Source organism: Cryptotermes secundus, unplaced genomic scaffold (assembly GCF_002891405.2).
Source record: "Cryptotermes secundus unplaced genomic scaffold, Csec_1.0 scaffold27, whole genome shotgun sequence".
Classification (NCBI taxonomy): Eukaryota; Metazoa; Arthropoda; class Insecta; order Blattodea; family Kalotermitidae; genus Cryptotermes; species Cryptotermes secundus.
In genome coordinates, this window is record NW_019745078.1 from 1,175,959 (window position 1) to 1,203,831 (window position 27,873).

At 41.1% G+C, this 27,873-nt stretch overlaps 2 protein-coding genes across 9 annotated transcripts in view; one reads left to right on the forward strand and one right to left on the reverse strand.

The window, feature by feature from the left end:
• The window catches only part of LOC111874820 (protein PBDC1), a 751,412-nt gene that overhangs the window by 35,899 nt on the left and 687,640 nt on the right, over nt 1-27,873 (forward strand). The window lies entirely within an intron of this gene.
• Nucleotides 1-27,873, reverse strand: part of LOC111874817 (transcription factor collier) — a 376,238-nt gene that overhangs the window by 19,929 nt on the left and 328,436 nt on the right. For all 6 annotated transcript variants that reach the window (XM_033755619.1, XM_033755620.1, XM_033755621.1 and 3 more), the window contains exon 9: nt 203-357. In XM_033755619.1, coding sequence (XP_033611510.1) covers nt 203-357 — 155 coding nt within the window. The remainder of the gene's footprint in view (nt 1-202; nt 358-27,873) is intronic.

Consider the following 27,873-nt stretch of genomic DNA (forward strand, 5'->3'; position numbering starts at 1 on the left):
AAAACACACGAATGGACTGTGTGTCAGAATGCAGAATTTCAGCATATTAAAGTAGGTGGTACATACTCGAATAGTAAGCACTGGGTTTGAAATGCTTAAATCAGAATCTGGAGGGCTGTGAGCTTGCGGATATGTGCCACTTTTCTGTGTACATTAAGTTTCTGGAGCTCTGTGTGGAATCTGATGTACAATTTATAGTTACCTCGCTCCAGACCAACATTGTGCCGAAGACAACTTGGAGGCCGTCGAAGAAGTTGTCGCCAATGATGATGACCGTCGAGCCCCCCGATGTCCATCCCTCGCTCGGGCTGATCGCCTTGATGCATGGGGTCGCTACGGGAAGGGGAGGGTACAAGCCTATATGAGACAGGGGTGCACGGTTCATCAGAGTGGGATTCTCAGGTACAAACACAAAGATATTTAGATACATGGCACGCGACCAACATGTTGCCCCCGTTGGTATTCATGTTGTTCGCAATGCAAACTTTCAGTACAATCTATTTTATGGAATTTAAATATTCAGACCCCTTCGCACTAACTAAGTAACTTCATGGATTTTAGTTCTTCTAGAGAAGCCACATTTGCTTACCTGGAGTACAACTGGGTCCACTCAGCACGGCTGCCACTGATTGGTCTATTGTAGCCTGCCCCCGGTGATTATGACGATGGAGAATTTGGTGGAATGAAGATTAGCAGGGGAAACAGAAGTACTCGGAGAAAACCCGCCCCAGCGCCACTTTGTCCACCACAAATCCCACTTGACCAGACCCGGAATCGAACCCGGGCCGCCGCGGTGGGAAGCCAGCGACTAACCGCCTGAGCTATGGCGAGGCCCTTAAAAGAGACTACCTCTGGTTCTTATCCTGAGCCAGATTAATCCAGCCTATAACGCCCCATCCAATTTCTCTGAGATTCATTATAATGTTATCTTTCCACCTGCGGCTAGGAATTCTGATTGATCGCTTTCGTTTTTGCTTTCCCATCAAAACCCTACATGCATTCCTCTTCTCCATATGAGACCCACTTGCACTAGTCTTCTAAACAGTCCCGACTTGATCATTCTAATTATTTTTGGCGAAGAGTACAAGTTATGAAACTCCTCATTATGTATTTTTTTCAACTCCCTATTATTTTATCTCCTTTGGGTCCAGATATTATCCTCAGCATCCATACTCTCATATAACATAATGTGAGGTTGTCTCTCCTTGATGGTTAAGGACGTCAGCAATAGTTCGTATGTCTTCCGAATTTGTGTAGAGAACTGTCTCATTCTCTACTGCGAAATAATCTTCTGTCAAACTTCAACTAGTGTCGGTTTGAAATGACTAAGTGACCATTCAAGATGAAGAGAGTATGGTTTTTCGAAACGTAGGAAATGCGATTTATATCTACATGGTTAACCCAGGAAGATAATCCACTTCATTAGCATTCAGATGTATGGATACTACGTATATTGAGCTTAATGCATTTGCAAGTAATGATTATAAATAATTTTATATAGTGTCTCCAAATTCTTAGCCAGCCGCTGTTTAGGTTATTCATATGGAAGTCGGATGAACATCTGCCGTGAAAGAGAGGAAATAGTCACGCAGTCTTATATTTTTATTCAAAATTTCGCACTTAAATTTTATAAAATTTCTCGCTCATTCTATTGTTCTTTCCAGGAACTCAAAAAAGTCGTTTTACTTTCCAGTGCTACTATTTATTATTCGATTAGTCTGATACCGAAGCAACAAGCTCCTCTGACCTTGACGATTTATTTTGGAAAACTCCGAGTTTACGATTTAGGGGCATTTTGACTAAAAATAGCAGACAAAATTAGTGAATTTTAGATTCTCACAGCGGCGAGCACCAAGATCACAGATTTCCAGGATGTGAATTTGTGTAGTACTGAACGTGTTTATCAAACTGCACTACGTCACGTCCTAGAAGTTTGTAATCTTTGAAAGTTTCTGGAGGTGATCATTCGTGACGTGGCACTGTGGTATAAAAGCACTACATGTTGAAAGTGAATACATGACCCAGAGCAAGAAAGGAGCACTGAAGTCAGTTCTGAGTATATACAGTTTTAAAATGTTTCCTTTGCGACTTCACATCACGGTACGCAGAGACTTGGCCCTAATTTTCTGTAAAAAAATTATTGTTAGAAAATACAACCGTTTATACATCGGCCTATACCCTTCATATGCAAAGATCATTTAAATACATTTTCTTCTTTTGAATATGTATTCAAATCTGTACGGGGTTACAGGCTGACATGTTTCAGTTTTCCTTCAATCAAATAAAGGTGACGGGTTCTAGTTCAGATGAGTGGATTTATTAGCACTTCGGTTAAATCTCTCTTAATCACACTTAAATGCAGTGCTATCGCTGATTTATACACACGCTAGTCCTCTCCTTGTGCCACACCTAAATCGCAGGGACTATAACAGTATCACTGAATCACACACTTCAAACATTACACATGAATGAAGCCTTTTAATCATACACCAAGTCTTCACAGGTCGACTTCTTATTCTTCTTTTTCTACGAACTTTCCTTGGCTATCTTCCACCGACAACTCAGAACTGAACTCCTAGCGCCGTTCTTCTTTAAGATAACTCCTTTCCACGGGCCCCACGGAAAACACCTTCTCCCACTGTTGTGGATGCATGTTTACAGCTGCGTTACCTGGTAGCAGGCTTACTATAGCTCCATGCTTTTGTGGGCGACGAATACTTGATCACTCAGCATTCCACAGTTCGTCCAAGTTCCTCGGATCAACAATGTGACACACTAAGCTCCTGCTTCTAGGGAACACGATGGGTTCGCTTGCATTGTCCACTAGCAAGATGGCAGACAGTTCTAAAGACAGTTCTGTGTAGGTAGCAATGTCTTCTATATCCTTACACGACAACTCGCTATCATGTCGGTGAACACACTCTGCCATGTCATCCCTCAGAATTGCATCATTGTCTGTGTATCTTTCGAGCCCGTTTCTGATTGGGACACAGACAATTGCTCTGACATGTCCCGTCTGTGTCACATGTCCAGATGAACCTGAATGCCTGCCTCCTAATGTTTTGTGTGACAGTTTTGATATCCCTGAAATTCACGTGGGGGCTTCTCTTGTATTCTGCTTGTCGATCTTTGACTGGGAAATGTTAACATAAGAATTTACTTTGTGGGCACATTTCTCTTAGACTTTCCAGTGATTGGGTTATTTTCTTATTTCTTAAGCATAAAGCTTTGCGTTTCTCGCAGACCTCTCACATTCTTTTAGACTTCGCAATCTCAAATATTTCCTTTGGCGCACTCATTCTTACAAGCCTTTATACTCTACTAATTTATAAAATATAAGCCAGCAATCAAATTGTCATTCAAAATTTCCAAGTCGTTCAATCCTCATGCTAAAATGTTTAATTATTTTAAGGTTTTTTTTTTGCTAGTGGGGTGGGACTAAGTCCCTTGTACTGCGGCCACTTCTGGCCTATTGTACCAGCCCCAAATGATAGGTGAGGGTGATTGTGGAGCAATTGGTGGAATGAAGATTGGCAGGGGAAACCGAAGTACTCGGAGAAACCTGCCCCAGCGGCACTTTGTCCACCACAAATCCCACAGACCCGGGCTCGAACCCGGGCCACCGCGGTTGGAAACCAGCGACTAACCGCTTGAGCTATGGCGCGGCCTTTATTATAGGTTAGGACCCAATTTCCTGTACCAATTGTCAGATTCTGTTCTCTCGGTTAACCACCAAATACGACTCTTCACTCAGGGAGTCAATGTCAAAGTTATGTTACGACCGATGGTCAGTCGGCCAGTCTGTCTTGGTGACAAGCATCCGTCTGGGGCCTAAGACGGGATTGTTATATGTATTACTGTCAGAGAGATGGGGGTTTGTAGATATAGGACGCACTCTCTAACGAGAGGACGGGTCTGTCCCTTACAACTGCTATTGGCACTTGCCAGCGAAGTCATATTTACCGTATAGGAACTCAAGCGGCCATTTTGCTTCATGAGTTTTAATACAGTTTTTGTGATGGCCTCTCTTTTTCTGACTCGGCCCCATCGAGGTCTGTCATGATCTGCTGAAATATCGTTGCGACTACTTTAAAAGTGTCGTTCGGAGACGAACTGATAGCATTAGGAGCCTGAACTGACAGAATTGGTACTTGGTTTTGCCTCAAGAGAGGGGCGACAGTCATTTCTCCCACTGTGACGCAGTAGGCCTATGCAACTGAGGGCGGATGAGACTGCTGCTGTTGCTGGGCAGCACCGTCGCGATGCTCGCGCAGAACTAACGTCGGTCCTCGCTATAGAGTCTGGCTACGGACCTCGCAGAAAACACAGCTTCCAACAGTTCCCCTATTGCTGCTTCTCGATTCTTTGTCGCGGAAAAGTATTTACCGCGCCGTTGCCTAGCAATGGTCGCCACTTCTTTTTCAACTCTTCCACTGTTCAGGTTTCATAATGTCACTATAGGATTCCACATTGATAAAATATTGTGTCCATTAACTTCATTATTTTCAAGTTTTATATTTATGTATACCATGCCGGATTATAAAACGCTTACTAACATCATGTCTATCCATCTCGAACATGGGTTTGGTGGGTTTATGTTTAACCGACTTTTGACCTGAGCGCCTCGTGAGTCAATTTTCGCAAGTTTTCTGACAAGACCTGCTCGTAGATATTGTAAAATACACAAGAATTTTTTTATTAATAGTTCCAACACAATATCCCAAAGGTTAGTTGGTGTTGTCGAAGTGTTAATGGGTTCATTAACAGGACTCTGAAGCGGCGCTCACTCTAATTTCCTATGCTCAATTATTATAAAGTATATCAACATAGAAACTTTGTGTAGGCCAATTATTGACTTTAAATATAGCTTGTTCATGGTGTGTGTTTAAAGTAACAAGGAATTATCAATATGTGAGGTGTCGTATTGTTGGTGACGTTTGTATGTATATGTCATTGGCCTGGACGGAATATTTAGCAGGCTAATGTTTGTCCAGCCCTAGTTTATAAAGAAGTCCAATACGTGAACGGTGCTGAAAGTAAGAAATAGCCCCTGCAGCACGCGTAGACATACAGCAGGTATCCCTGTGATTTAAATTAAAAATTTTAAATTAAAATTCTAAATCATATCGACGAGTGTATATTAACAGAGATTTTAAACATAACTGACAAAATCAGCAAGGAGATTCTGGTGTATCGGGACCGATTAAAACGCATCAGTGACAATTGAGAGATCTGGTGTTTTTAAATTTTAAATTACATGCAGTGTGACAGCTACGTAAGTGAAAATACACCTGATGATGGCCAGTTACGGCCGAAACATGTAGTGTAAAAGAAGAAAGACAAAGAACTGCAAATAAATTGTTGTATTTACGGCGGTATTTCTATTATACGTATAGAAAGAAGTCTGAAGTAGACACCTGTCAAAGAACTCCGTGGCCTGTAGTCCGCAAGCGAACTATACCGACCGAGTGACCGCCGCTTGACGGCGAAGTTAGTGCCAACTTTTGCGTGGTCAGCGCAACGGATCCCCACGACGTCTGCCTCAGTCTAAGCAGAATTATTTCAAATGAATTTAATCAGTTGATTCGACACTTTCCTTCTTTTATAAACGCGTCACAGAGATTTCGTCTCTAAATTAATATTTGACAGTAGAGCTGCACATAATATTGTCTTATGTCCTTAGTGCCTACGTAGCGTTCAGACTCGTTGTCTTAAATTTGTCCAGAAGCTTGAAGTGTACACCTGCAGATATGTATTTCATTTTATTGTGTAGGAATAACCAGAGAGAAACCAGTGTCAATGTTCTATGTTGTTATGACTTTAAGATATCGGCTGCAGTGACCACTCTCATCGCCTTCAAAAAGACAGCTCGCTGGTTGTCCTTTCTTGCTTCCGCCGTAGGACTTCGACTAGAGAGGGGATGAAGATTTGGGAATGAAAAAGGGAAGCCGGTCTTAAATCAGGATCTTGTGGGGAGGTAAAAGATGGAGGAAGCAGTCAAACGTAGACTTTTTTTTTCTTATACGTATGAAGTGAAGGATAAATGGACAGAGTAGGTACTAGTCTTGCAAAAAACATCGGACAAAAGATTGAACGTTGCCGTAGTTTGGTAATTTGGTAAACTAATCAGGGCGCAACGTCTGTTTCCCTGAATGTTATGTTCCAGAGGATATATAACGGGGGTATTTTTTTGGAACAGGTGAGTGTAACGGCAACGCCATACACTTGAATTCGGGAGACGATCAGTTCGTATCTCGGCCAGGACATAGACTATTATGACTGAAGCGTTTCGTGGTTTTCCAAAGTTCCAACCTGGAAAATGATTGAGAGATCACGTCAGAGAAGGCTATGATTGCTTCCTCCCAAATCCTTTCCAATGTATTATTCACGAATCATCGTATCATTGGGCGCTACAAAATGTATCAACTGGCATGCCGTAAAACAATTCACAAAACGAAGGTAGTTTATAATTTAGCCCATTTCTTTAATAGCATTCCACTGACTGACAGACTTAAGATGTTTCTCCACTAAAGTCTCGCTTTCTGAGTTTTATGTAGATCCACAGTCCATTACAAACAAACTAAGTGGTTTTAGTCAGCAAGCGAACTATACCGACCGAGCGACGGCCGCTTGTCGGCGAAGTTAGTGCCAATTTTAGCGAATAGAGGGTGTTGCGTGGTCAGCGCAACGAATCCCGACGGCAATTAATTTCGGTTTTCTAGACCGGATCCCCATACATTTTCATTCAAGTTACACCTCAATTATTTTCACGAGGCTGAGTGGACCCCTTTCCAGACCCCATATTTCTCAGAAAATCTGCTAGCGCCGGGAATCGAACCCGGACCCCTGGATCTTTAGACATGAACTCTGACCACTAGACCACCGAGGCGGTCCTACAGTCCATTATGACATCTCAATATCATTAGGTGACCTATATTATATCAGGAAATACATTGTTACTTAGTAATCTACACTCCCAAATAATTTAATGTCTCGTAGGTCAAAATGCATCTTCTTTTCTTAGAATGTTCCAAGTTTGAGAATTTTACTGTCATTAAATTTGTTGCAGTATTGTCAGTGTCATATTCATACTGCCTTCTCATTCTGATAAATACTTCGCCAGTTATTCGTCTGAAATCAACAAATGAACATCGCCTTGAAACATGTATATTCTGTTCGATCCTGCTTTGTAGCTTGGGTACTTACTTACTTACTTGCTCTTGGAGCTGAGCCCTTCCGGAGGAGCTGACAATTCTGCAGCTACTCAAGAATTTTCCAGCATTTTATGGAACCCGAAGATTCATTACCGTGTTCACAAGAGCCCTCCACTGGTCCCTATCCCGAGCCACATCAATCCAATCCATATCATCCCATCCAATCTCTCCCAGTGGTCTCTTTCCTTCTGACTTTCCCACCAAAATCCTATACGCATTCCTCGTCTCCCCCATTCGTGCTACATGCCCTGCCCACCTCATCCTCCTTGTCTTGATCATTCTAATTATACTTGGAGAAGAGTACACGTTATGAAGCTCCTCATTATGCAGTTTTCTGCAGCCTCCTGTCACTTCATTTCTCTTCGGTCCAAATATTCTTCTCAACACCCTGTTCTCAAACACCCTCAGTCTATGTTCCTCCCTTAATGTCAGAGACCAAGTTTCACAGCCATACAGAACCACAGGCAAAATTATAGTTTTATATATATATATATTCTAATTTTTATGTTTTTGGACAGCAGACGAGAAGACAGAAGGTTGTGGACTGAACGGTAGAAAGCTTTAACCGAGCTCACTCTCCTCTTAATTTCCTCCTGAATCAGGTTTCGATCTGTTATCGTTGTTCCCAAATATCTGAATTGTGCCACATTTTAAAAACACCTGTTTCCTATCTTTATATCATGAATTTGCCCTGCATTTTGGTGACAGCTTGGATAAATATTTTTATTGCTTATGAAAAGAAGATAAAGCCGCCTCTGTGGTCTAGTGGTCAGTGTTCCTGGCTACAATCCAGAGGTCCCGGGTTTTATTCCCTGCGCTACCAGATTTTCTGAGAAGTAGCGTGTCTGGAACGGGGTTCACGCAGCCTCGTGAGGATAATTGAGGAGCTATTTCAAGGAAATGGCTGCTCCGGTCTAGAAAACCGAGATTAATGGCCGTAGGGATCCGTTGCGCTCACCACGTGACACCCTCTATCCTCAGAAGTTGGCACTAACTTCGGCGTCAAACTGTGGTCTCTCGATCGGTATCGTGCGCTTGCGGACTACAGGCTACGGAGTTTGTATGAGAAAATATATGAAAATTGGAAGGAGAGAAGGTATAAGATTCTATTTATAGTAAAGCAAAATGATAGGAAGAAACAATCATCTGTACGTCCGAACGGACAGGACAGGCGACAATACCCGCCGTAGTGAAACATTTCCTCGTTGTGGTATTGGAACAGTTAGTAGTGTGAGGGACTAGAAAGGAAAGGGATCTCTGACATCAGTGTTGAGAGACTCAAAGGTATTACTATTTCACAGAGATAACATTACGCGCTACGTATGCACCCCTAACAAATAGAAGAACAGGGGGGATAAAGATGGCGCATTCCCCCTCCCATCCAACACAGATACACGTCCTGCATATGACGTCACAGGGGTCAAGAAATTGGGAAGCGACTGGAAGGGGCGGTAGCAGTCTGGCTGGACCAATCCATCGAGTAACAGAAAAAAAAGTAAGTTGAATCAGCAGAAAGAATGAAAAAGTGGAAGAAAGTTATAAGAGGAAAAAAGACCACGATCAATAAGAATGTCTCGAGGAAAAGCAATTTTCGGTTGGATAGTAGGGTAGTTTGGTCAAGAGGATGTTGTCAAATAGGAAGACTTTAAAGTAATATTTTGTTATAAACTCAGATTCCTTGATGCTCGCTGAAGGAACTAAACTAGCAGATCTACTCTACATGTAGTAATTATGTGTAACTGTGACTGAGATTAATTCTGAATTGTCTGTTTGCCTAACCCTAAGAGATGCGGGCATATAGAGCAAGGAGCGGTATTGTTGCCAGTTCTTAACCTCGAAATTATATTAGCTTCATGCTCTGAACGCACTTACTCCAGATGGAAGTAGCCCTGGTAGCCTGTCAGTGTGAGATTAAATGAATTTAAAGACCTCGACGTGTTGACGAAAGAAATATTCAAGTTTTCCTTTTGGAAACCAAACCCGGGTGCTTCTTTCCCATAGCTTCTCACTTAACTGGCAGTGCAATGACGGACGTATTATTTCATAGGAAAATCGTGCCTAGAATTTGAAGTTGCTTAGCTGCAGATGGACCGCTACTGTGGTTAGTGGTCAGAGTTCCTGGCTTCGATTCCCGACGATACCAGATTTTCTGAGAAGTAATGAGTATGGAACGGGGTTCACTCAACCTCGTGAGCTCAACTGAGGAGCTGTTTCAAGGTAACGGGATTAAACGATTTTTTTTGTCCTTTGTATAACCCCTTGGTACGGACCACGCAGAAACACAGCCTCTCTGTTGCTAAGGAGACGTGTTTACCGCGCAGTTACATAGCAACTGTCACGGCGCAGACTACATAGGAAACACCGCTATTCTATTGTTGCGCGCCTTCCTTTCCGCCTGGATGTGTTTATCTTTCCGTTGCTTAGAAACGGGTCTGTACGCTAGAGTATGTTGCCCCGGGAAAAGTTTAATAAAAGAGAACGATTGTTCTTTTCTCACCGCATAATGGCTGGCTCTATTGTACTTACTGCATTCTTAATTAAATGACTCATGTTGCCTTGTTTTGTCTCGTGTATTTGTAGTGTTATACAAGTATATTTAGCTATTGGTCTGATGGCGATAACTAATTAGTCATTCTAATATACATGTGAAATCTAGTGTGAAGACACATCACACACACAGACACATACCCAAGAATTCTATGTTAAATAATATTTCGAAGTAAACAATTAAAAATGTTGAGGGAGCGAGTCTTTGATGTTGCGTGTACCAAATTTAGCAATACGTAGAACAAACATTGTCTTTAAGGTTTCAGTCTACTTAATATTTTAACGTGTTCGTTAAATACATGTGTAGCAGCTAGGAGCATTCAGAATGCAAAGGTGCAAAGAACGTATGTGGAAAATACATGTGTTCTGATACGAGTCTCGTTCCTTTTTTCTTTTTTTTTCTTGGAGGAGACAAAAAGGAGGCCGAAGAAAGTTACACAGTGATGAACTTCACAATTTGTAGCCTTCGCCAGATATTGTTAGGCAAGGTATACGTATAAAGCATGTATGAGATACGTGTAAATTGCGTCAACTCCTTAAGTAAGCTACCACTTGGGAGATTTGGGTGTAGATGGGAGGATAATAATAAAATGCATAGTAGAGTATTGGGACATAAGAATGTGCACTGGATTAACTTAACCGACGTGTATCTTGTTAAGTGGCTCCGTGACTAATAAGAGCAGGTTTTTGGATGGATGATTGAATTTATTAACACATCCTCTTACAGTCTCTCTTAATCACAATCAGTTAATCTACCCAATTCACGAGTCACTAGGACACGCTCCATTCTCGTTCTCCGTTGTACTCCTTGCACTTTTCTGTACTCCCCCGGACTTAGAATCAGAGTCAGAGTTAGTATACAACTGTCGGTTTAGCGCCAATCAGTTCGTCTTGGCGCCAAGACCCTTGAGGCTCACGACCACCATCTTTTTCAACTGAACTTTTGCGTCATAGTCCTTACGTTACATCCTCTCTGACGAGTGGATGGGTCTGAGGTTTACAATTGTAGCTGGTTTTCACCAGCGCAGTCATTCTAAGGACCGAGACCCGCGGGAATCATGAACATATTTTACTCTCAGATTCGAGATTCCTCCAACCTGGAGGGCCAGGTCCCAGTATTTGTCTACTCCTCCCTACTGAGTCTGAGTCTGAGTCTAACGTTACGACCGACAGTCAGTCGGGCAGTCTATCTTGGAATAAAGCACCCATCTGAGGATTACGAGCAGATTTTTATTACCGCCAAACAGTTGCGTGTTTGTTTATGTGGGGCGCTCTCTCTGATGACAGGACGGGTCTGTCGTTTACAATTGCTGCTGGTCCTTGTCAGCATAGTAATTCTCGAGTCCGAGTCCCGTGGGACTCCCGACCATATTTTATTGTCTCAGATTCGACACTTCCCTTTTCGTCACGTCCTACGACTCGCAAGGCTATATGGATGTACTCGACCCCCGCCTCCACACGGGATACTCCTTCGAACTCCTTTTTGTGCCCTATTATAATTCCTCGGAACGGACTCAACGGAAGACACAGTCTTCTCTTATCAAAGATGTGTTTATTGGTTCGTTGCCTAGCAATGGATATCCTCTTGTTGAGGGCGTAACTCCAGGAATGTGTTTACCGTGCCGTTAACTAGCAATGTTCATGTACGTCACAATATCAATGGCAGGTTCTTGAGATCACAGAAATGAATTTTGGGCTTCCATAAACTTCCATAAATAACTGAAATGTTATTAGCTGAGCTGATATTTACTTTTCAAGAAGGGTTCTCTTCTATACAGACACTTCGTCCAAATTATCTGCATGCTTTTTAGTTGGTTATTCAATGATGCTATGAGTATCAAGACTACGTAGGCGCTAGATTAATGGATGTGGTGCAGCTGGTGGAAATGAGAACTGGCAGGAAAGCCCAAAGTTATGGGAGAAAACCTGCCCAAGTACCACTTAGTCCACCACAATTCCCACATGATTTGGCCTGACATCGAATTCGGGTCGCCGCGGTGAAAATTGGGTACTAAACACCTGAGCTGCCGATTCCAGTGGCCGCGCGGTCTAAGGCATGAGGTGTTTTCGCTCGCTCGAACACTGGGATCGTGGGTTCGAATCCCATTCAAGGCATGGATGTCTGTGTGCAATTATTCTGTTTGTGTTAGTTGGTACTAATTTCGCTGACAAGCGGCGGTCGCTCGGTCGGTATAGTTCGCTTCCGGCCTAAAGCCACGGAATTTTGTTTTTGTTGTTCTGTGTGTAGGTAGAGGCCTTGCGACGGGTCGATGCCCCGTCCAAGGAGTCCTAACGACTGTTTAAGATTAAGAAACTGAAAAAACGGCCAAGGTCCAACCAGAGGGCTGTAGAGCTATAGACAGAGAGATAAATCCCTGAGCTATGGTACGGCCATCTACATGCTACAGCACACCTTCAATTAACGGCGTCGTAAAGCAATATTGGAAATTCGTCATTTTGGGACATCTCGAAATCTAATTCATAGGCAAGACGTGGTTTCATTGCAATTTTCTTTACTTATTTAATGATTAAAGTCATTTGTTATTCAACGAAAATTCCGTATCACCTCTCCACTTCTCATCACCAATTCACGGTTTGTCATACTGCGGCGAGTAGCCGAGTGGTGTTCCATTAGCACGGTAATAACAGAGAGAAGACAGCAAACAATTCAAGTGTATTCCCTTGCTGCGTTCCCTTAAACATTGGCCATCATTTAATATGTATCTGTTTTTCTCTCTGGACAATTGCTTTCATGCGTGACTGTACCACGTACAGTACAAACGTAATTGATGTTTAAAAATTAAAAGAAAATCAAAACAACGAAATGGAGTGTACCTAAAAATGGAATAAAAAACCCTCTGTAGTAACACAATAGGTTGCCCTGTGGGGACAATTTGCCGTGGTGGCAATATTGTATCCGTGATAATTACATTAACAATACCATGCCATTTAATACATAATTTACTCTCTCAACTTTGAAGTAACATTTTGTAATTACTAGTGAACTAAAACAATGTGTTACATCTACATATACAAAAGGAGGGAACAATAACCATAGCTTCCAGAAACAACAAATTTCATGAATTACATATCGCATGCTGTTTCTAATAATTCGCATACGTAACCAGTAACCTCCTGCCACATAGTCCAACGAAATAAGTGTATTTCCACCTTCTTGCTCATTTGCTACAGATAACAATCTCGCGAGCATTATTTTATGTTTGTGTCATATACCAGACTTCAGAAAAGAGCATTCTTTTTTGTGTATCCTCAAATCCTGACCTCCTTCCCCAATTATCTGTTCACGTCTACAAAAGGCCATGTTACTACCCTGATTTGCCACTATATCAGACATGCCTGTTAAGATTACACAGACAGGCTTTCGTATAAAAAATATAAAGAGGCCTATTACATTTCTAGCCAGAAAATACATTATAATTCATGCAGACGAAATGTTGTGTCACATTTCGCAAGAGAAAAGAAAGAATGCAAAATTTTCGAAGATATATTGCCATACAACATTTCAATAGTCTTTGTTGGAATCAGTGGCCCTAGTGTCGCTCCAACATCCCAGGTTCGCACGTCCGTCATGTTAGTATTACTGATTGAAGGAAAATTACGAATTTGCGTTATACTCCAGACCGTATAATGTCCATACTAAATATCATCAAAATATTACCAGTGGTGTTCGAGTTGAAATATGTGGAAGGACGGATGGGTGGACAGGCACAATCAGCCATATATGCGTCGATTTCTTGCACATAATACACAGAATTCAAAATGACATACGGATGAGGCTTGAATTCTTTTTGTTCATTGATGGGCTATGGTAAACACGAAAATGAACTCTAAAATCCCAAGAATAAAAGGTCATTATTCGATTAGCTTCATGTTTACCATGCAGAACTTTCTTCCTTGGAGGTGCGGTTAAAGATAAACGGAAAACAAGCCTACTGAATCTGTGAGAAAAGAAACACGAAATACCTGTCACATATGGAGGTACTGAACCTCAATTAGAATAAGGGTTTTTCCTGAAGACAAACTACACGCTTTACTCGCTTGGTTTGAAGATATAGTATTATAAAATAATATAGTACTTGGTTCTGAACATCGATACCAAGAACAAATGGGACACGAAGTGCTGTGGGGTAAAAGAGATACGCAGACTCGCACGTTTCTGATAGACCATATGTTAATGGTTTGCAGTTCTCATGATGAGGTAACCATGAATCTTCTGTTATTGGAAGCGATAATACTTGACGCTAGCAGGAATACTTTCCTCACCTTCACTTTACAGGTGCGAGCTCGAAGGAGTACAGTGTGCTTTATAGCCTTCCTGCTGCCTAATGGCCGGCTGGTCTGTGCTTAGTAATTTAAGTAGCTCAAGAATGATCTAGTTTTTTTTTAAGGAAATCCTACTTCAGTTAAGTTTATCTGTATATTGTTCAGTCCCTCTGCCTTGATTTCTCGGTATCTAATAACATGGCTCATATTAGTTATCTGAAGACTTATCATTTCTAATATTATTTGGTATTTATTATTTTCTCTTTGTTGTCGAATTTAGGCCTTCACATCCAAAAGACACAAAAGGCAGACATACCACATTTCTCAGCTTAATCTTTCTTACTCCCGTCATATGTATTTAAGTTATAATTATTGATCTGTGTATCGTATTAAATCTCTGTTCCTTTTACTGCTTTGTTTAATTTGTGTGTAATAACATAATTGGGTTTCTTAATTCAAAGAGGATGAGATGCGAAGAACATGTACCGCGCATGGAGAGAAGAGAAATGTTGGATTTTGGTGGTAAAGCTAGAAGGAAATACGAAGAATTAGACGTACTCATAAGTCGAAAGATAATATTAAAATTTATCTCAGAGGAATAAAATGGAATGGTGCGGATTGGATTCATCCAGCTGAGAATAGGAAGAAGTGGAGGGCTCTTGTAAATACGGTGAAGAATATTCGGTGTCATAAAATATTGGGAAATTCTTGAACTGCTGAGCGACTGGCAGTTTCTGAATAAGAGCTCATCTACATGGAGCTAGTTAGTTATTTGCATGCGATAATACATCGCAAATAGTGACATTCTGAGAGATTTCCTCTTGTCTCATTATCTAAACCTCTTTTCGATCTATATAGAGTACAACTCTTAATTGTAGATGAATGCTGCCGCATTTAAATATAAGACCTACACTCTTTGCATGTTGTGGTACCACCAGTGTTAAAACAAATCGAACTTGTGATGTTGCTTTGATTTCTAGATCCTTGTTCTGCAAACAGGAGGTTGAGGCATTCTTTCATAAAAGTAGCGCACCAATCAGATTGTAGTTGGTAAAGTTAATCAGTTTTGGGGTCGAGAAGAAGACGAGAGGACTTGGGGGAGGGGGAATTAAACCGCGCAACGAGAAGAGACGCACGGTACGTTGCGCCGAGTCGCCGAGCAGAAAATCATCCTGAAGACGCCTGATGCAACCAAGCGACCTCTCAATTACTCTGCCTCCCCCCCCCCGCTCTTCCTTNTTTGATACTCCTATTTTTCCTTCTGCTAACTGTTCGTAATGTATGTAACGGAACTGGTGAAAGGCGTTTTGAACCGAATTGTTATAGCCTAAACACGGATCCCCAAGAAGGGCTTGGCTCTGTGGACTTGGGTACAGCAACTGACACTAGCTTTTATGGTTCCAGAAGTTCATAAGTTACAACGTGCATCTAATTCATGGATACGTAAGATTCATAAATTTCGAATTTGAATTTACAATAATTCAGACGTTAAGGTTGTACCGAAATATTTCACGATGTTTTAAGTTAGTCTTCTTTCCATATTCCTAGAATTATCTCAACAAAATTTCATTACAGTGTTACAAACGCGTGTTTCTCTGAAAGCTTCCTATTTTTATATTAAGATTTAGGCAAGTCCTTTTATATTCAGTACCAAAATGAACTGCAAACTGTGAAACATCTAAAAATATTTAAGTCAGGCGTACTTAATATAACAGTTTCCAAGATTATGTACTTTACTGATCTCTGATAATTGCAGAATAGGCTGACTAAAATCTATAGACAGAATTTGAAATCAGACGTATCGTCATGTTTAAACAGAAAGAGAGAGAGAGTAGCGATGAAGGGCATAGAAGAGACTGGAAACTAGAAGAAGTAAAAGAAGGCAGAGGAGAAGGAACACAATGAAGAGAAGGAGAGTAAGAGGAACGGTATGAGCATGGGAGGATCTAAAGAAGAAAGAAATTTGGAAGAGCATGAGAAGGAAACGAAGAAAGTTGGGGAGAAAGGGAAGTTGTGCGAACGAAGCAAACCTTAGATCGCCGTGGCAGCCCGTTCTCTACACTTGAGCAAAACAGTAAGCAGCACGTTCTTTTAATTTCACTCTTAGCGAACTAGTCCTTCTCATGTAAACAGCCTGTGACGAAATTAGGCTTCCTAAACGAGACTCTCGCCGATTCTTACGTCTCTTCTTCGTTTTGGTTTCGTTATTCGCTCTCTCAAACTAAACTTTGTTCCTTTCCTAGCTCCCTCTCTTCATTAGCTTCAGCCTGCCACACTACATACTCGTATAAGAGCAATGAATGAAATAAAAAGCCATTTGTTTCTACCTATTTCTTAATAGACCTCTTCCTTCAATTTAAGGTAATTGTGTTGAGGAGCAATGTAAGTTCCCGTTACGTGTTTTGAAAGCAAGAGCCAGAATGAGGCCCTGGGATGAGGAGTGTTGAGTTCGCAGTACGCTGGTTTTTATCCAAGAGGTCTATGGCTCAAATCTCGGTAGGGAGACCAGATCCCTTGATCGGGGATTTTCACGGTTTAAGTAGGTCCCTTCAGGCACATGTCTGAGTGGTATCTCGAGTAATGTGACATATCAACGCACTGCCAAGCAACGGCTCGATACACACACGCAACAGTGGAACAACGAGGTTATGCAACCCGCTTCTATGCAACGGCTCGGTGAACACACTTCCACGCATACACATTCATTCATCGGTAATCTGTCATACGACAGGTCCACAGTCTCTTCCAAAACAGTTCCTCTACTTAATGCGATCTCAAGCTTTCTCCTTCAGTTAAAATATCTTCTTCGGTCTTCTTCCTCGTCTTTTGGGCACTTCTATCTGCCCCTCCAGTTTGTTTGTCTCCAGATGAAACATCTCGCATACATGGTATCTCTGTTTTTGGAAAGAGACTATCCAGGAAAAGTGATAATGTGGTAGTTTTTCCATTTGCTTTCCACATCGCAGTACAACAGCCGTTCAAACCACTCTGGTCACGCCTCTTGCTATACGAACTTGAACCATCTCGAGCATCATTTGCTCTGTGCTTCAAGTCGCTGCTGATGACGCTGCTTCCGGCATCAGTTTTTGGTTTTTGGTGTCTCTCTTCGTCTGATGCCTACCCTTTGACCTGTCCAGCAAGGGAGGCCCTGCCAGTAGCTACGCTACCGCTGGTATAGCTCTCAGGGTCCTTGGCATGCACAATGACGTCAAATTCCAACAGTACTAGCTATCACGTGATTTGTTTTCTGTATTGTCCGTGCGGCGTCTGTATAACGAAGACCTGTTTAAGCTTAAGTTAGTTGAAAGTCCAGGAGGGTTCAGCATTTGAGAGTACAAGGAAGAGAATGAAGCGTGAATTGTGAAGTTCGAATACAGATTAGGAGAGAGGAGTACAGAATGATGGAAGACAAGAAGACTTCATAGTGATTTGAAGTGGTAGTTTCTATATTGAGATCCGTTGCCAGGAGATGACTAGTGAAGACGGAGAATCCTAGTGCGTGTGCAACTGTGAACTGAAAGTGTGTAAATCAGCGATAGCGCCCTATTAATTGTAGTTAATTGTGATTGCAATCCAAGTGGTAATAGAACCAATCATCCTAACTAGAACCCTTTAATTTCGTCACGCGTGCCGCCCTACACGTAATAATGACAATAACTCTTCTTTCCACATTCGTTTCAGTCCACTATACACTTGTCCTTCTGTCAGACGTCATGCGGCCTTAAACGAACCGTAATTAAGTAAATAAATTAACTTATCCGCATAAACAAAAATGCAAATCTGTCACAACAAAAACCGTGGCACAACACCATTGCTGCAATTTGGGCTGGAAACAGGATACCGTAATTAAAATATCTAACAATGAAAGAGAAATATAAATCAGAAGCAAAAAAATAATGACAATCGATAAAACACATACGTTTAGCATGGTGGTTTTTGTTTCTGAAGGAAATTTTAGTCGGACTTTACGTCATTATTGTGTCTAAAATTGGCGGATGTACTTAGCATCAATTTAACAGAGTTATACGGTCTATCTTATTCACAAGAAAGACGACAAAACTGGCAGCAGTGATAATGGAAGAGTATCACCCTTATCAGCGTCACGCAACAATTTATCCAATTTACTTTTCTCAAGGTCAAGTCCATACGCAGACTAAATTACTGGGGGATCATCGGTGTGACTTTCGAAGTAACAGATTGAATACTGATCAGATATATTGCATTCGCCAGATTCTGAAGAAAAAATGGGTGTACGATAAGACAATACTTCAGTTATTTCTATATTATATCATGAAAACTTACGATTCAGATGAGTGAGGGGAAGTATGGTACAATATTTCCGATCAGTCTGATATATTCATAAAACTAGTTAGGCTAATAAAATTTATGTGAATAAAGCCTGCAGTAAATTTCATATTGGCACAGGTTTAAGTGATACTTTTCTTATTCAGGATAGTCTAAAAGATGTTCTATCGTCATTGCTATGCTGCAGGATATTCTGTAGAGTAGGCATAAGAAAACCAGGTAGGACTGAAATTCGGTTGGATATATATATATGCTGATGATGTTAATTTGTTGGGAGATAAATTAAACACCACCAACAAAAACATAGGACGTAGTGGACGCTAGTGTATAGATTGAGAAGTTAACATGTCTTCTAAACTGCCATTTTCGTACTGGTTTTCTGGCTAAAATTCTCTTTGCATGGGACCTTTCTCATCTGTCTAGAGGGAGCGCCATGTAGACGTCTCATCCTCCTTGACTTGATCACCCTTGTATTTTGAGAAGAGAACAAATTATGAAGCTTTTTTTATACAAATTTTTGTAATGAAATATAGGAGAGAGCCGTAGGGGGAGAATGCCCCTAGTAGCTACTGCCACACCATTAAAATAATGAACACAAGCGGAATGGCGTCTGGAGCGTAGGCTAGCGACTGATAGAACAAGGATACATTATCTTATTTTATTATGTAATTACACGCTCCAAATATTAATAGGCCTCATGCAAGACAAGATTTCAATGTAATTAAAAGGTTGAGAATCGTGAGGCAAGGAAGGAAAAGTAGAGATGGGGAAGGAAATTGAGTAGGAAAAATTAGTGTCTCTCTGCGAATAGGGAATTACAATGGGATTGGTGCAGGAGTACGAGAATTTGGATGAGTGGAGGAACGAGATAAAGTGTATGTGAGAGGGGGAAAAAATGGGAGGTAGGAGAGGATATCGAGGTAAGAGCTACTAAAATAAGGAGAACAAAATAGAGATAGGACGTGTATTTAGTGTACGAATTAAGAAATCCTATTACGCCTTACTAAATTACATACAGATACTTCTGAGGGCACGCGGAGGTTGAGGCACCATGCTGCAAGCTGGAAGGTCGCGTTTCAATCCCCAATGAGGTCATGGGATTTTTCAATAGACCTAATCCTTCCAGCCGCACTATATCCCTCTAACAGAAATGAGTACTAGGAAACTTACTGGGACGTAAAGGGCAGCGGGCGCCTAAGACTGGCAACCTTACCGCCATCTGTGAGCCGATTGTTCTAGAAAATGTGGTAGCCTCGACATCTCACATCTCTATATGCCTCAACAGCTTGTTACAGGGATAGCTCTACTTTTTTTTTTACCAGATATTTATGGCAAATTAGACATAAATACGCATACTATATTCGTCAAATTTTTGTAAGAACATGATGCCCCTATCTTCAGGGTTGAAGAGGGAGACAAGCAAGTAGCCAATAGCTTCTTACTGACTAAATGCTCTGATCACTCTTCAACGATGAAGCTAAAACAAAAGAGTATATAAATATTAAATAAATACATGCAACCTGCTAAAGACTTTTTGTCTCAAGAGAATTAACAAAGGCCTAGGGAACGTAAGTCTATAAAATGAGACTCTAGTAGTTTCATAAAAACGCCAACTCCGTGGTTTTGGCCCTCAAACGAACTATAGTGACCGAGCGACCGCCGCTTGTCGGCGAAGTTAGTGCCAACTGACGCTAGTTTAATGCATGATGGAGTTGGGAAATGTATACAAAATACTGGCTGGAAAACCTTAAAAGAAGGGACCATTTAGGAGAAATAGGCGTAGTTACGTAAACCTAGTAAATTTGATCGTGGATAAACACTCAGTAGACGAATGGACTAGATTAAAAATTCGGAAAAATGACCAGTCGCGAGCCTCCTTAAACACAGCAACAAATCATTGGGTTCTAGAAAACCAAGGATTTCTTGAAGGCATCAACTTTTCATGAAAGACTCTATACCACGAAGTTAATTACGCCTAAATATTAAATACTTACGAAACGTAATTCAGTCAGTGAGGGAAATATGATCTTTGCTTCAAGGATTGTAGAGTTAGATACGACTTCTGCTTCATGCGTTACCCAGCGACCGTGACCTACCTAGTAGCAGTACAACAGACAGACAGAACGGACAGAACTGCCTATCGCCCCTCGTCATAGTCTACTCACTCGCCACATCTCCCTGTCTCTGATCTTCATCAGTACACCGGTAATGTTCGTCCTATAATTCATCAGCAACACTATTATTAGCCTCACATCAGATCAGTGTGTTCTTTAATAAACCAAGTCGTAATAACCACCGTCTGTCGTAATGAATATTGTTTCAAATGTTTCGTTTGCATGTTTTGAATCTACGATATAATCTTACGCGTGTAGACACTGTACAAACAACGGGGTCAGGAGAAATCTATAACCCTCTAACACAGTCTTTTTCTTTATGCAGATGATACTTAGTTGATCGAGCATTTCGTCGGTTGTGAAACCCAAATTTCGTCACGGTTGTAAGAGTATCCATTGATTCGACCATATTTGACCTGAGTCATTTCAATCATGTTCTTAGAGACCAATTCGCAAAGTACTCTTGTCCACATTAAAATGATCCTGTTTTCTGTGCTAAGGTTTTTTAAGTTTTCTTTCAAATGAAATTATATTTTGCATGTATTTATTATCTAACTCATTTTGTATGAGAGATTTAAGAGTATACATTATACAAATTTTACGAGCTGTGCAAAAACAAAATCTCCCTTATAAACGGCATCTTAAATTTGGTTCCAGGACAGAGTTTTGGATTGTTATATACAAAAATAGCTGATGAGTGAAGACCTCGTGAATGGAGTTAGCAGTTGTTTATGTAGGAAACTTGTTTTAAAGATTATTTTACGAAATTGCTTTTTGTTTTCTCACTGTTTTCTGAGGAAAAAATTAGTTTTTTTCCACGAAATCAGCCTCTGAGCACATATCTCCAATTGTCAACTTTTATTGCTCTTCAATTTATTTAAATGTTTAAATTATATATTCTGTAGTCTATAATTCGACCGCCCCTGTGGTCTAGTGATCAGAGTTCCTGGTTACAATCCAGAGGTCCCGGGTTTGATTCCCTGCGCTACCAGATTTTCTGAGAATTAGCGGGTCTGGAATGGGGTCCACTCAGCCTCGTGAGGATAATTGAGGAGCTGTATCAAGCAAATATTGGCTCCGGTGCAGGAAACCGAGATTAACGGGCGTGGGGATCCGTTGCGCTGACCACGTGACACCCTCTATCCGAAAAAGTTGGCACTAATTTCGCCGACAAGTGGCCGTCGCTCGGTCTGTTATTCAGCTTCCGGACTACAGGTTACGGAGTTTTCTTTTGTTTGTTGTCTGTAATTCACAAGCTATGAACGATTTAACATTCAGAGGAGCGCATTTGTAGATAAATTGGTAAGTAATGGGAATAAAGTGTGGTAATTCCTGGTTTCCTCAGGACCTGTAACTTGTCAAATAATTGTTAAGAGTTACATAAATACGTTTTCTAGACTTGCATGTAATCCTGAGGTATTTTTGCAATGATCAGTCCTTTATTTCTTGGGAGGGATATACTTTTGACTGTAAGAAATAATTTTAAATATACTGTATTAAAAATTCACATAAATATTTCAAGTGGAAAATAATACGCCAAATTGTGAATCCCTGATTTTAATTTCCCTGAATAATTGCACAAATTCAGTTTCATTGTATCGCAATTACTTATACATACCCACAATTTGCGGAAAATTATTGTAAATTGTGTCTGATTTAGAATAAAATAAATCTTGACTTCAGCACTTGATCTAAAAATTTATAAGGTGTATTTCTACCATGAGACCAATGAATGCATCAGTTCGGTTAACTAAATGAATGAAAGTAATTTTCGAACATCTTGACTGTATCAAAAAAGTGCATTTATGGATTAAAAGGCCACGTTTTTGCCTTAAAGGCGTAGAGGGGATGAAAATTTCTAGGAAACTGAGAAGGCTCTAGATTGGGCGAGGAGGCTAGAGCTTCAGATTGCTGAAAAACTGGACGAAATTATAAAGATGAAGAAAGAGAAAGTATGGGAAGAGCTCTGTGAGGACGTTCATAAGCAGCAAAGTAGAAACGAAGGAAAAAACCGGACGAATACGGGATACACCGTTCCACTTGGTGTTGAAATTCAAGAGGAGAACGTTCTGAATTTTCGCTTCGCATGCAATACTTATACGCTGAATTATACAGTCGCTCCGTCTTCATAATTCTTACTTTCCACGAAGTAGTGTTAAGGTAATCAAATAAAGGTAGAAGAAATTGTCACGGAAACAGATCAATTAGGAAACCTAGAAAAGAGGACTTTAAGCCTATATGATGTGAGGATTTAGACTGGTTTCATCAGCTCAGTATACTCATCAGCCGAAAGTTATTCTGAAGATGATAATTAAAATTCGAGATACTTTAAATGTGGGGAATTTATTGATCAGCTGATCAACCATTGGCTCCTCGAGAAAGGCTCTCTATTCCATTGAGTTATATAAATTTTCTTGTTCTCTGTTTGCAGCTTAACCGAACCTACCTCAATATGGGTTTTACTGATTTACATTGATCAGACAACTTACACATGTTATCACAAAACCTACTCATTACAATATCATGAATTAGTTTTAGTTTTAAGTTACTAAATTTAAACTCCGAATTCTCGTGTTAGAGAACATTTATTCATCACACACTGTACTAAAATGTAGTTTACACTCGGTTGGCAAAAGATTTCAGACTTTATTACGAAACAAAATCTTGTTTCATGTTTATATTCTGGAGTTTCTGGGTTCGAGTTTCGACCCTGACAGTGTTTTTCATTGTCGCTAAATATACAGAGGTTCTGAACTCTCCCCGTAATTCCCCTGCATTCAAATCAAGGGTTAATCCTACACGAGTCGATGAAGGGATGGAACTTGATACTATACGACTCATATTAGTAAGATTACAGTGTAATACAATACGAATTGAGCTTCCCTCCACCAGTAAGAGAACTGAAAGCATCGCAGGGGTTGATAAACAAACCCTACTCGTAATTAATTGCATTATTGAACACAGTCTTTGAACAGTTTGTAATCGGCTGGTCAAGATATTCTTTTTCGTTATAAGAATCGAATTCTTTACCACCTCAGCAAATTCCCACAATCGAATTGAATCATGGTACAGCACTATCCAGTCTCACATATTCACAGACTTTTACTGTATTTACTCATTTTGAAACATCTTATCATCCTAATATCCTTTGACTCAAAAGTGTTCTGTATCGAGTAGGTTTTCCAACCAAATTCCTTTATTTAACTATTCTATGAGTATTAAGTTAAGACTACAAATTATGAAAACCCTCGTTATAATTTTTTCCGTTCCATTGGTATTTGAGTTCCTCTGAGTTTTACTAGTCAGCTCCTTTTACGTAAGCGGACCGCCTCTGTGGTCTAGTGGTCTGAGTTCCTGGCTACAGACCTAGAAGTCTGTGTTCGATTCCCGGCGCTACCAGATTTTATGAAAAGTAATGGGTCTAGAACAGGGTCCACTCTGCCTCGTGAGGATTATTGAAGCGCTATTTCAAGGAAATAGTGGCTCCGGTCTAGAAAACCGAGATTAACGGCCGTGGGGATTAGTTGCGCTGACCACGCGGCACCCTCTATCCGCTAACGTTGGCACTAACTTCGCCGACAAGAGGCTGTTGCTCGGTCGGTATAGTTCGCTTGCGGACTCAAGCCACGGAGTTCAGTTTACTCGAAAGCAAAACATTTATTTGGTTGCTTGCTGCGATATAACTCTGATGTCTTACGAGTGGAGAAGTACGCTTTATTGTTCATTTAATTGAAGCATATATTCTAAAAGGGAGAATTTGAGTGCTAAATAGCCAACTTTGAAGTTCAAATGACAAAATCATTACATGGTCTTGAATCGAATTTCTTCCATTATATATCAGAGTTACAGAGATAAATAAGGCATTTTCACGTAAGCCACACTCAGTAAAAATCTAATAGAGGTGATATTACGTAAGCATCTCGTAAAGAGTTCATTGAAAAGAATGCACTAAAATGCATTAAAAAGAAAAGAAAAAGAATGCACAAAAGGTATTTTCATTATTGGGCCTAGTATCCACCACTAGACCCCATCTCGAGCGTGATAACTTCAATTCATGTCTTCCTATTAAGTCAGTTTACAAATATAAATGTTAACTTCCCATCTACCCGTAAGTATTTACTCCAAACACATTGCAATACGTTTCCCTTTTCTCTCAGTAGCACCCCCACCCCCCACTCTAACGGCCGATTCATTCGTTTTCACTTAATGACTGTGACAGTATACAGATAAAGTTGATCCTGTGCCTAAATAATTAAGCAGTACAACATGAAGGCGTATGGAGGAGTGGATGTATAGATCCACATTTTATTGACCTCAGAACAAGTTGGAGGTGAGTGGTGAGATCCACGCCCCGGCCGCTTTACCTCCGGGGAAAGAGCCCAGGGTACGCATTGGATAGGAGGTTGGATGGACCCCAGAGCCAGAGCCGGCCTGGACGACGTGGAGAAAAGAAAATTCTTGACCCTACCGAGACTAACTCCGACCCCTCGGTCGTCCAGCCCGTAGCCAATCGCTACACTGACTACTCTATCCCGGCTCCTGATCATGATAAAATACGGCTAAATATATAAAAAAAAGTATTTGATTTCCTCCTTGAATCTGTCATATTCTCTTCATATACTGGTTTCTTACAGGGAATATGTTCCAAACTAAACCGTTTTCCTGAATTGGTTCCTCGATTTTAATGTCTGAACAGCGGGATCAGAACCCTAAACATGGATATGTAACTTTTAACAGCGTAGAAAAGAGGAACGCGTGTGTGAGAAAGACGTGCAAGACAGAGAGAAAGTGGGGTCGAATGAAGCAAAAGGGCGAAAGGGATGAGGAAGAGAAGGTAGGGGGGGAGGTCTTTCCTTCCTCCACTGAACTGAATCGGGAGCCAATTTCACAAAGTTTTGGATTCGGTGTCGGTCCGCATACAAACGAGATGTTTCACCCCTCACCCCTCAACGCGTTTCGTTGCCTTGCCATTGCTACTCCTCCATTTTCTTCTTACAGAATTCAACCAGACCAACAACTAGCTTTGGCCTCATTTCAGTGGTGGATCTACACGGTGGACATAGCATTCCGGTTTTAGCCGGTCCCCACAGACAACGAAGCATAACAAATCTCTGAAATCATATTCTTGAAAAGAAAAGTGTCTGCAGATCCTCGGCGTGCCCGAGGTGACATCTGAACGGATCTGAAAGAACTGCAACTCATTCAGCTGATTCAGGACAGAGACTAGTGGTTGGGATTTTCTTGACCAGCGACTCTCAGTCTCTCAAAATTGAGTCTGCTGTATGGAGTTAGTAATCGCGTATTACGTAGCTACTGATTACCTATTTTATTCTTATTCTTATTCTGAGCGCCCTGGAGTTGGGGCAGCGCCATAACTCAAGCGGTTAGTCGCTGGTTTCCCACCGTGGCGGCCCGGGTTCGATCCCGGTTCTGGTCAAGTGGGATTTATGGTGGACAAAGTGGCGCTGGGGCAGGTTTTCTCCGAGTACTTCGGTTTCCACTGCCAATCTTCATTCCACTAATTGCCCCACAATCACCCTCACCTATCATCTGGGGCTGGTACAATAGGCCAGAAGTGGCCGCAGTACAAGGGACTTAGTCCCACCCCACTAGCAATAAGAAAAAATAGTTGTTGTTGGACTGTAATGAGACTTGAGCCTATTGCTACTGCTCCCTCGAACCAACCCGTTATACCAGCCGCTGCTAATGAATGGGTATAGAGGATTGGTATAGGATATTGGTGGGAAAGTCAGAGGGAAAGAGACCACAGGGAAGACCAAGGCGTAGGTAGGTGGACAATATTAGAATGGATCTCAAGAGAGATAGGATGGGATGGTATGGATTGGACAGATCTGGCTCAGGATAGGGACCAGTGGCGGGCTCTTGTGAACACGGTGATGAACCTTCGGGTTCAATAAAATGCTGGAAAATTCTTGAGTAGCTGCAGAATTTGCGGCTCCTCCGGAAGGGCTCAGCTCCAGGAGTAAGTAAGTAAATAGAAGATTGTTGTGTTGATAACAAGTAGATTACTGGAGAAAACCTTCCTGTGTAGATGTTTCCGGTTCCTACAGGGGTTGAATACAGAATTTTTTTTTCCAAAGCCGTGAAACAAGTATCGTAAGATACTTCAAAATCGATCACGAATTCTTCCGTCAACACTAACCATTTGTTTTAATAACAGCAAACTTATCGATGGTTAACAAGTTTAACAATGTTTCGCGCTCATTATAATCCGTCATGAGACCTTCTCAAGTGAGATGAGTGGGAGAATTGATGCCAGTTATCGAGGAGGGTGTCCATTCAATCGCTTGATAAAATTCAGGGCTAAAAACTTGAAATGGGCACAATCTCTGACACCAGTGGTCACTTAATACAACCATAAATTTTTCTTTGCGCATCTCACGTGACGATGGAGCACTGGTAGCCCCGAAACATCTTACCTTGTTCACTCTTTCAATAATGTTTTTGTTCGAATAGCATGTTCACTAGTGCCGGTTATCAGTTCAACACAGCGGTATGCACCAGTTCAAGTTTAGCGCACTTCCCAACTCATCGTTCCATAAGTAGATATTCTGTAATCTACGCATTTCACAAGACGTTATTAAATAAGCGAAGGGAAACGTGTTATAAATCGACGGTATATAAGATTGGAACGGATGAATTCCACAATGACACGTAGTACACATATTTACCAGTTGCGTATTTCGAAGTTTATTAAGCTTGAAGAAAGTTGTCTTCTGGGTTTAGGCACCGTGTATTCTTAGTTTTGGCCGACGTTTCGGAGGAACGTAGCGCCTCCATATTCAGAGCAGTTGAATAGCTGCNGCTTATTTAAGAATATTGTGGTGTATAGACCCGTTGCTAGGAAAAGACCGCGAAACAAATAAGACAGCAGCCGTTGCTAAGCAGAGACGAGAGTGACAATGAACTGGCTGGAAAGCGGTGTTCTCTGCGCTGACCGCGCCGATAGCTCCGCAACAGAGGAACTGTGTTTTCTGTTCAGTTATTGATTAATATGACTGAAATTCGTGATTCCTCTAGAAGTTCTGGTGGATGTCTCTTACTCTGAACTCCAATTGCCGTAATACTTCGAATATAAGACGCACATTTTACACATTTTCGCCGTTAAGAAAATGAGGTTCGCATGAATTCGACGAATGTGCTCTGTATATCTTTGGAAATTTTTGTGAGGTACGTGAGAAATTATACTTATGGCCTCATGAGGAGTAGACTTTTTATGGATCAGTGTGACTGAAAATAGTAACTCCCCAAGAAAGTTTGGTGGAAGTCTCCCACATCGAATTTCGGCCAAATATTCGAAATGGATTATGTGAAAGGCGAAGGTTTGAATCATGGTCCTGTGAAAAGTAGGCTTTAAAGTGAACCAAGTGGCTAAAAATTATAAATGC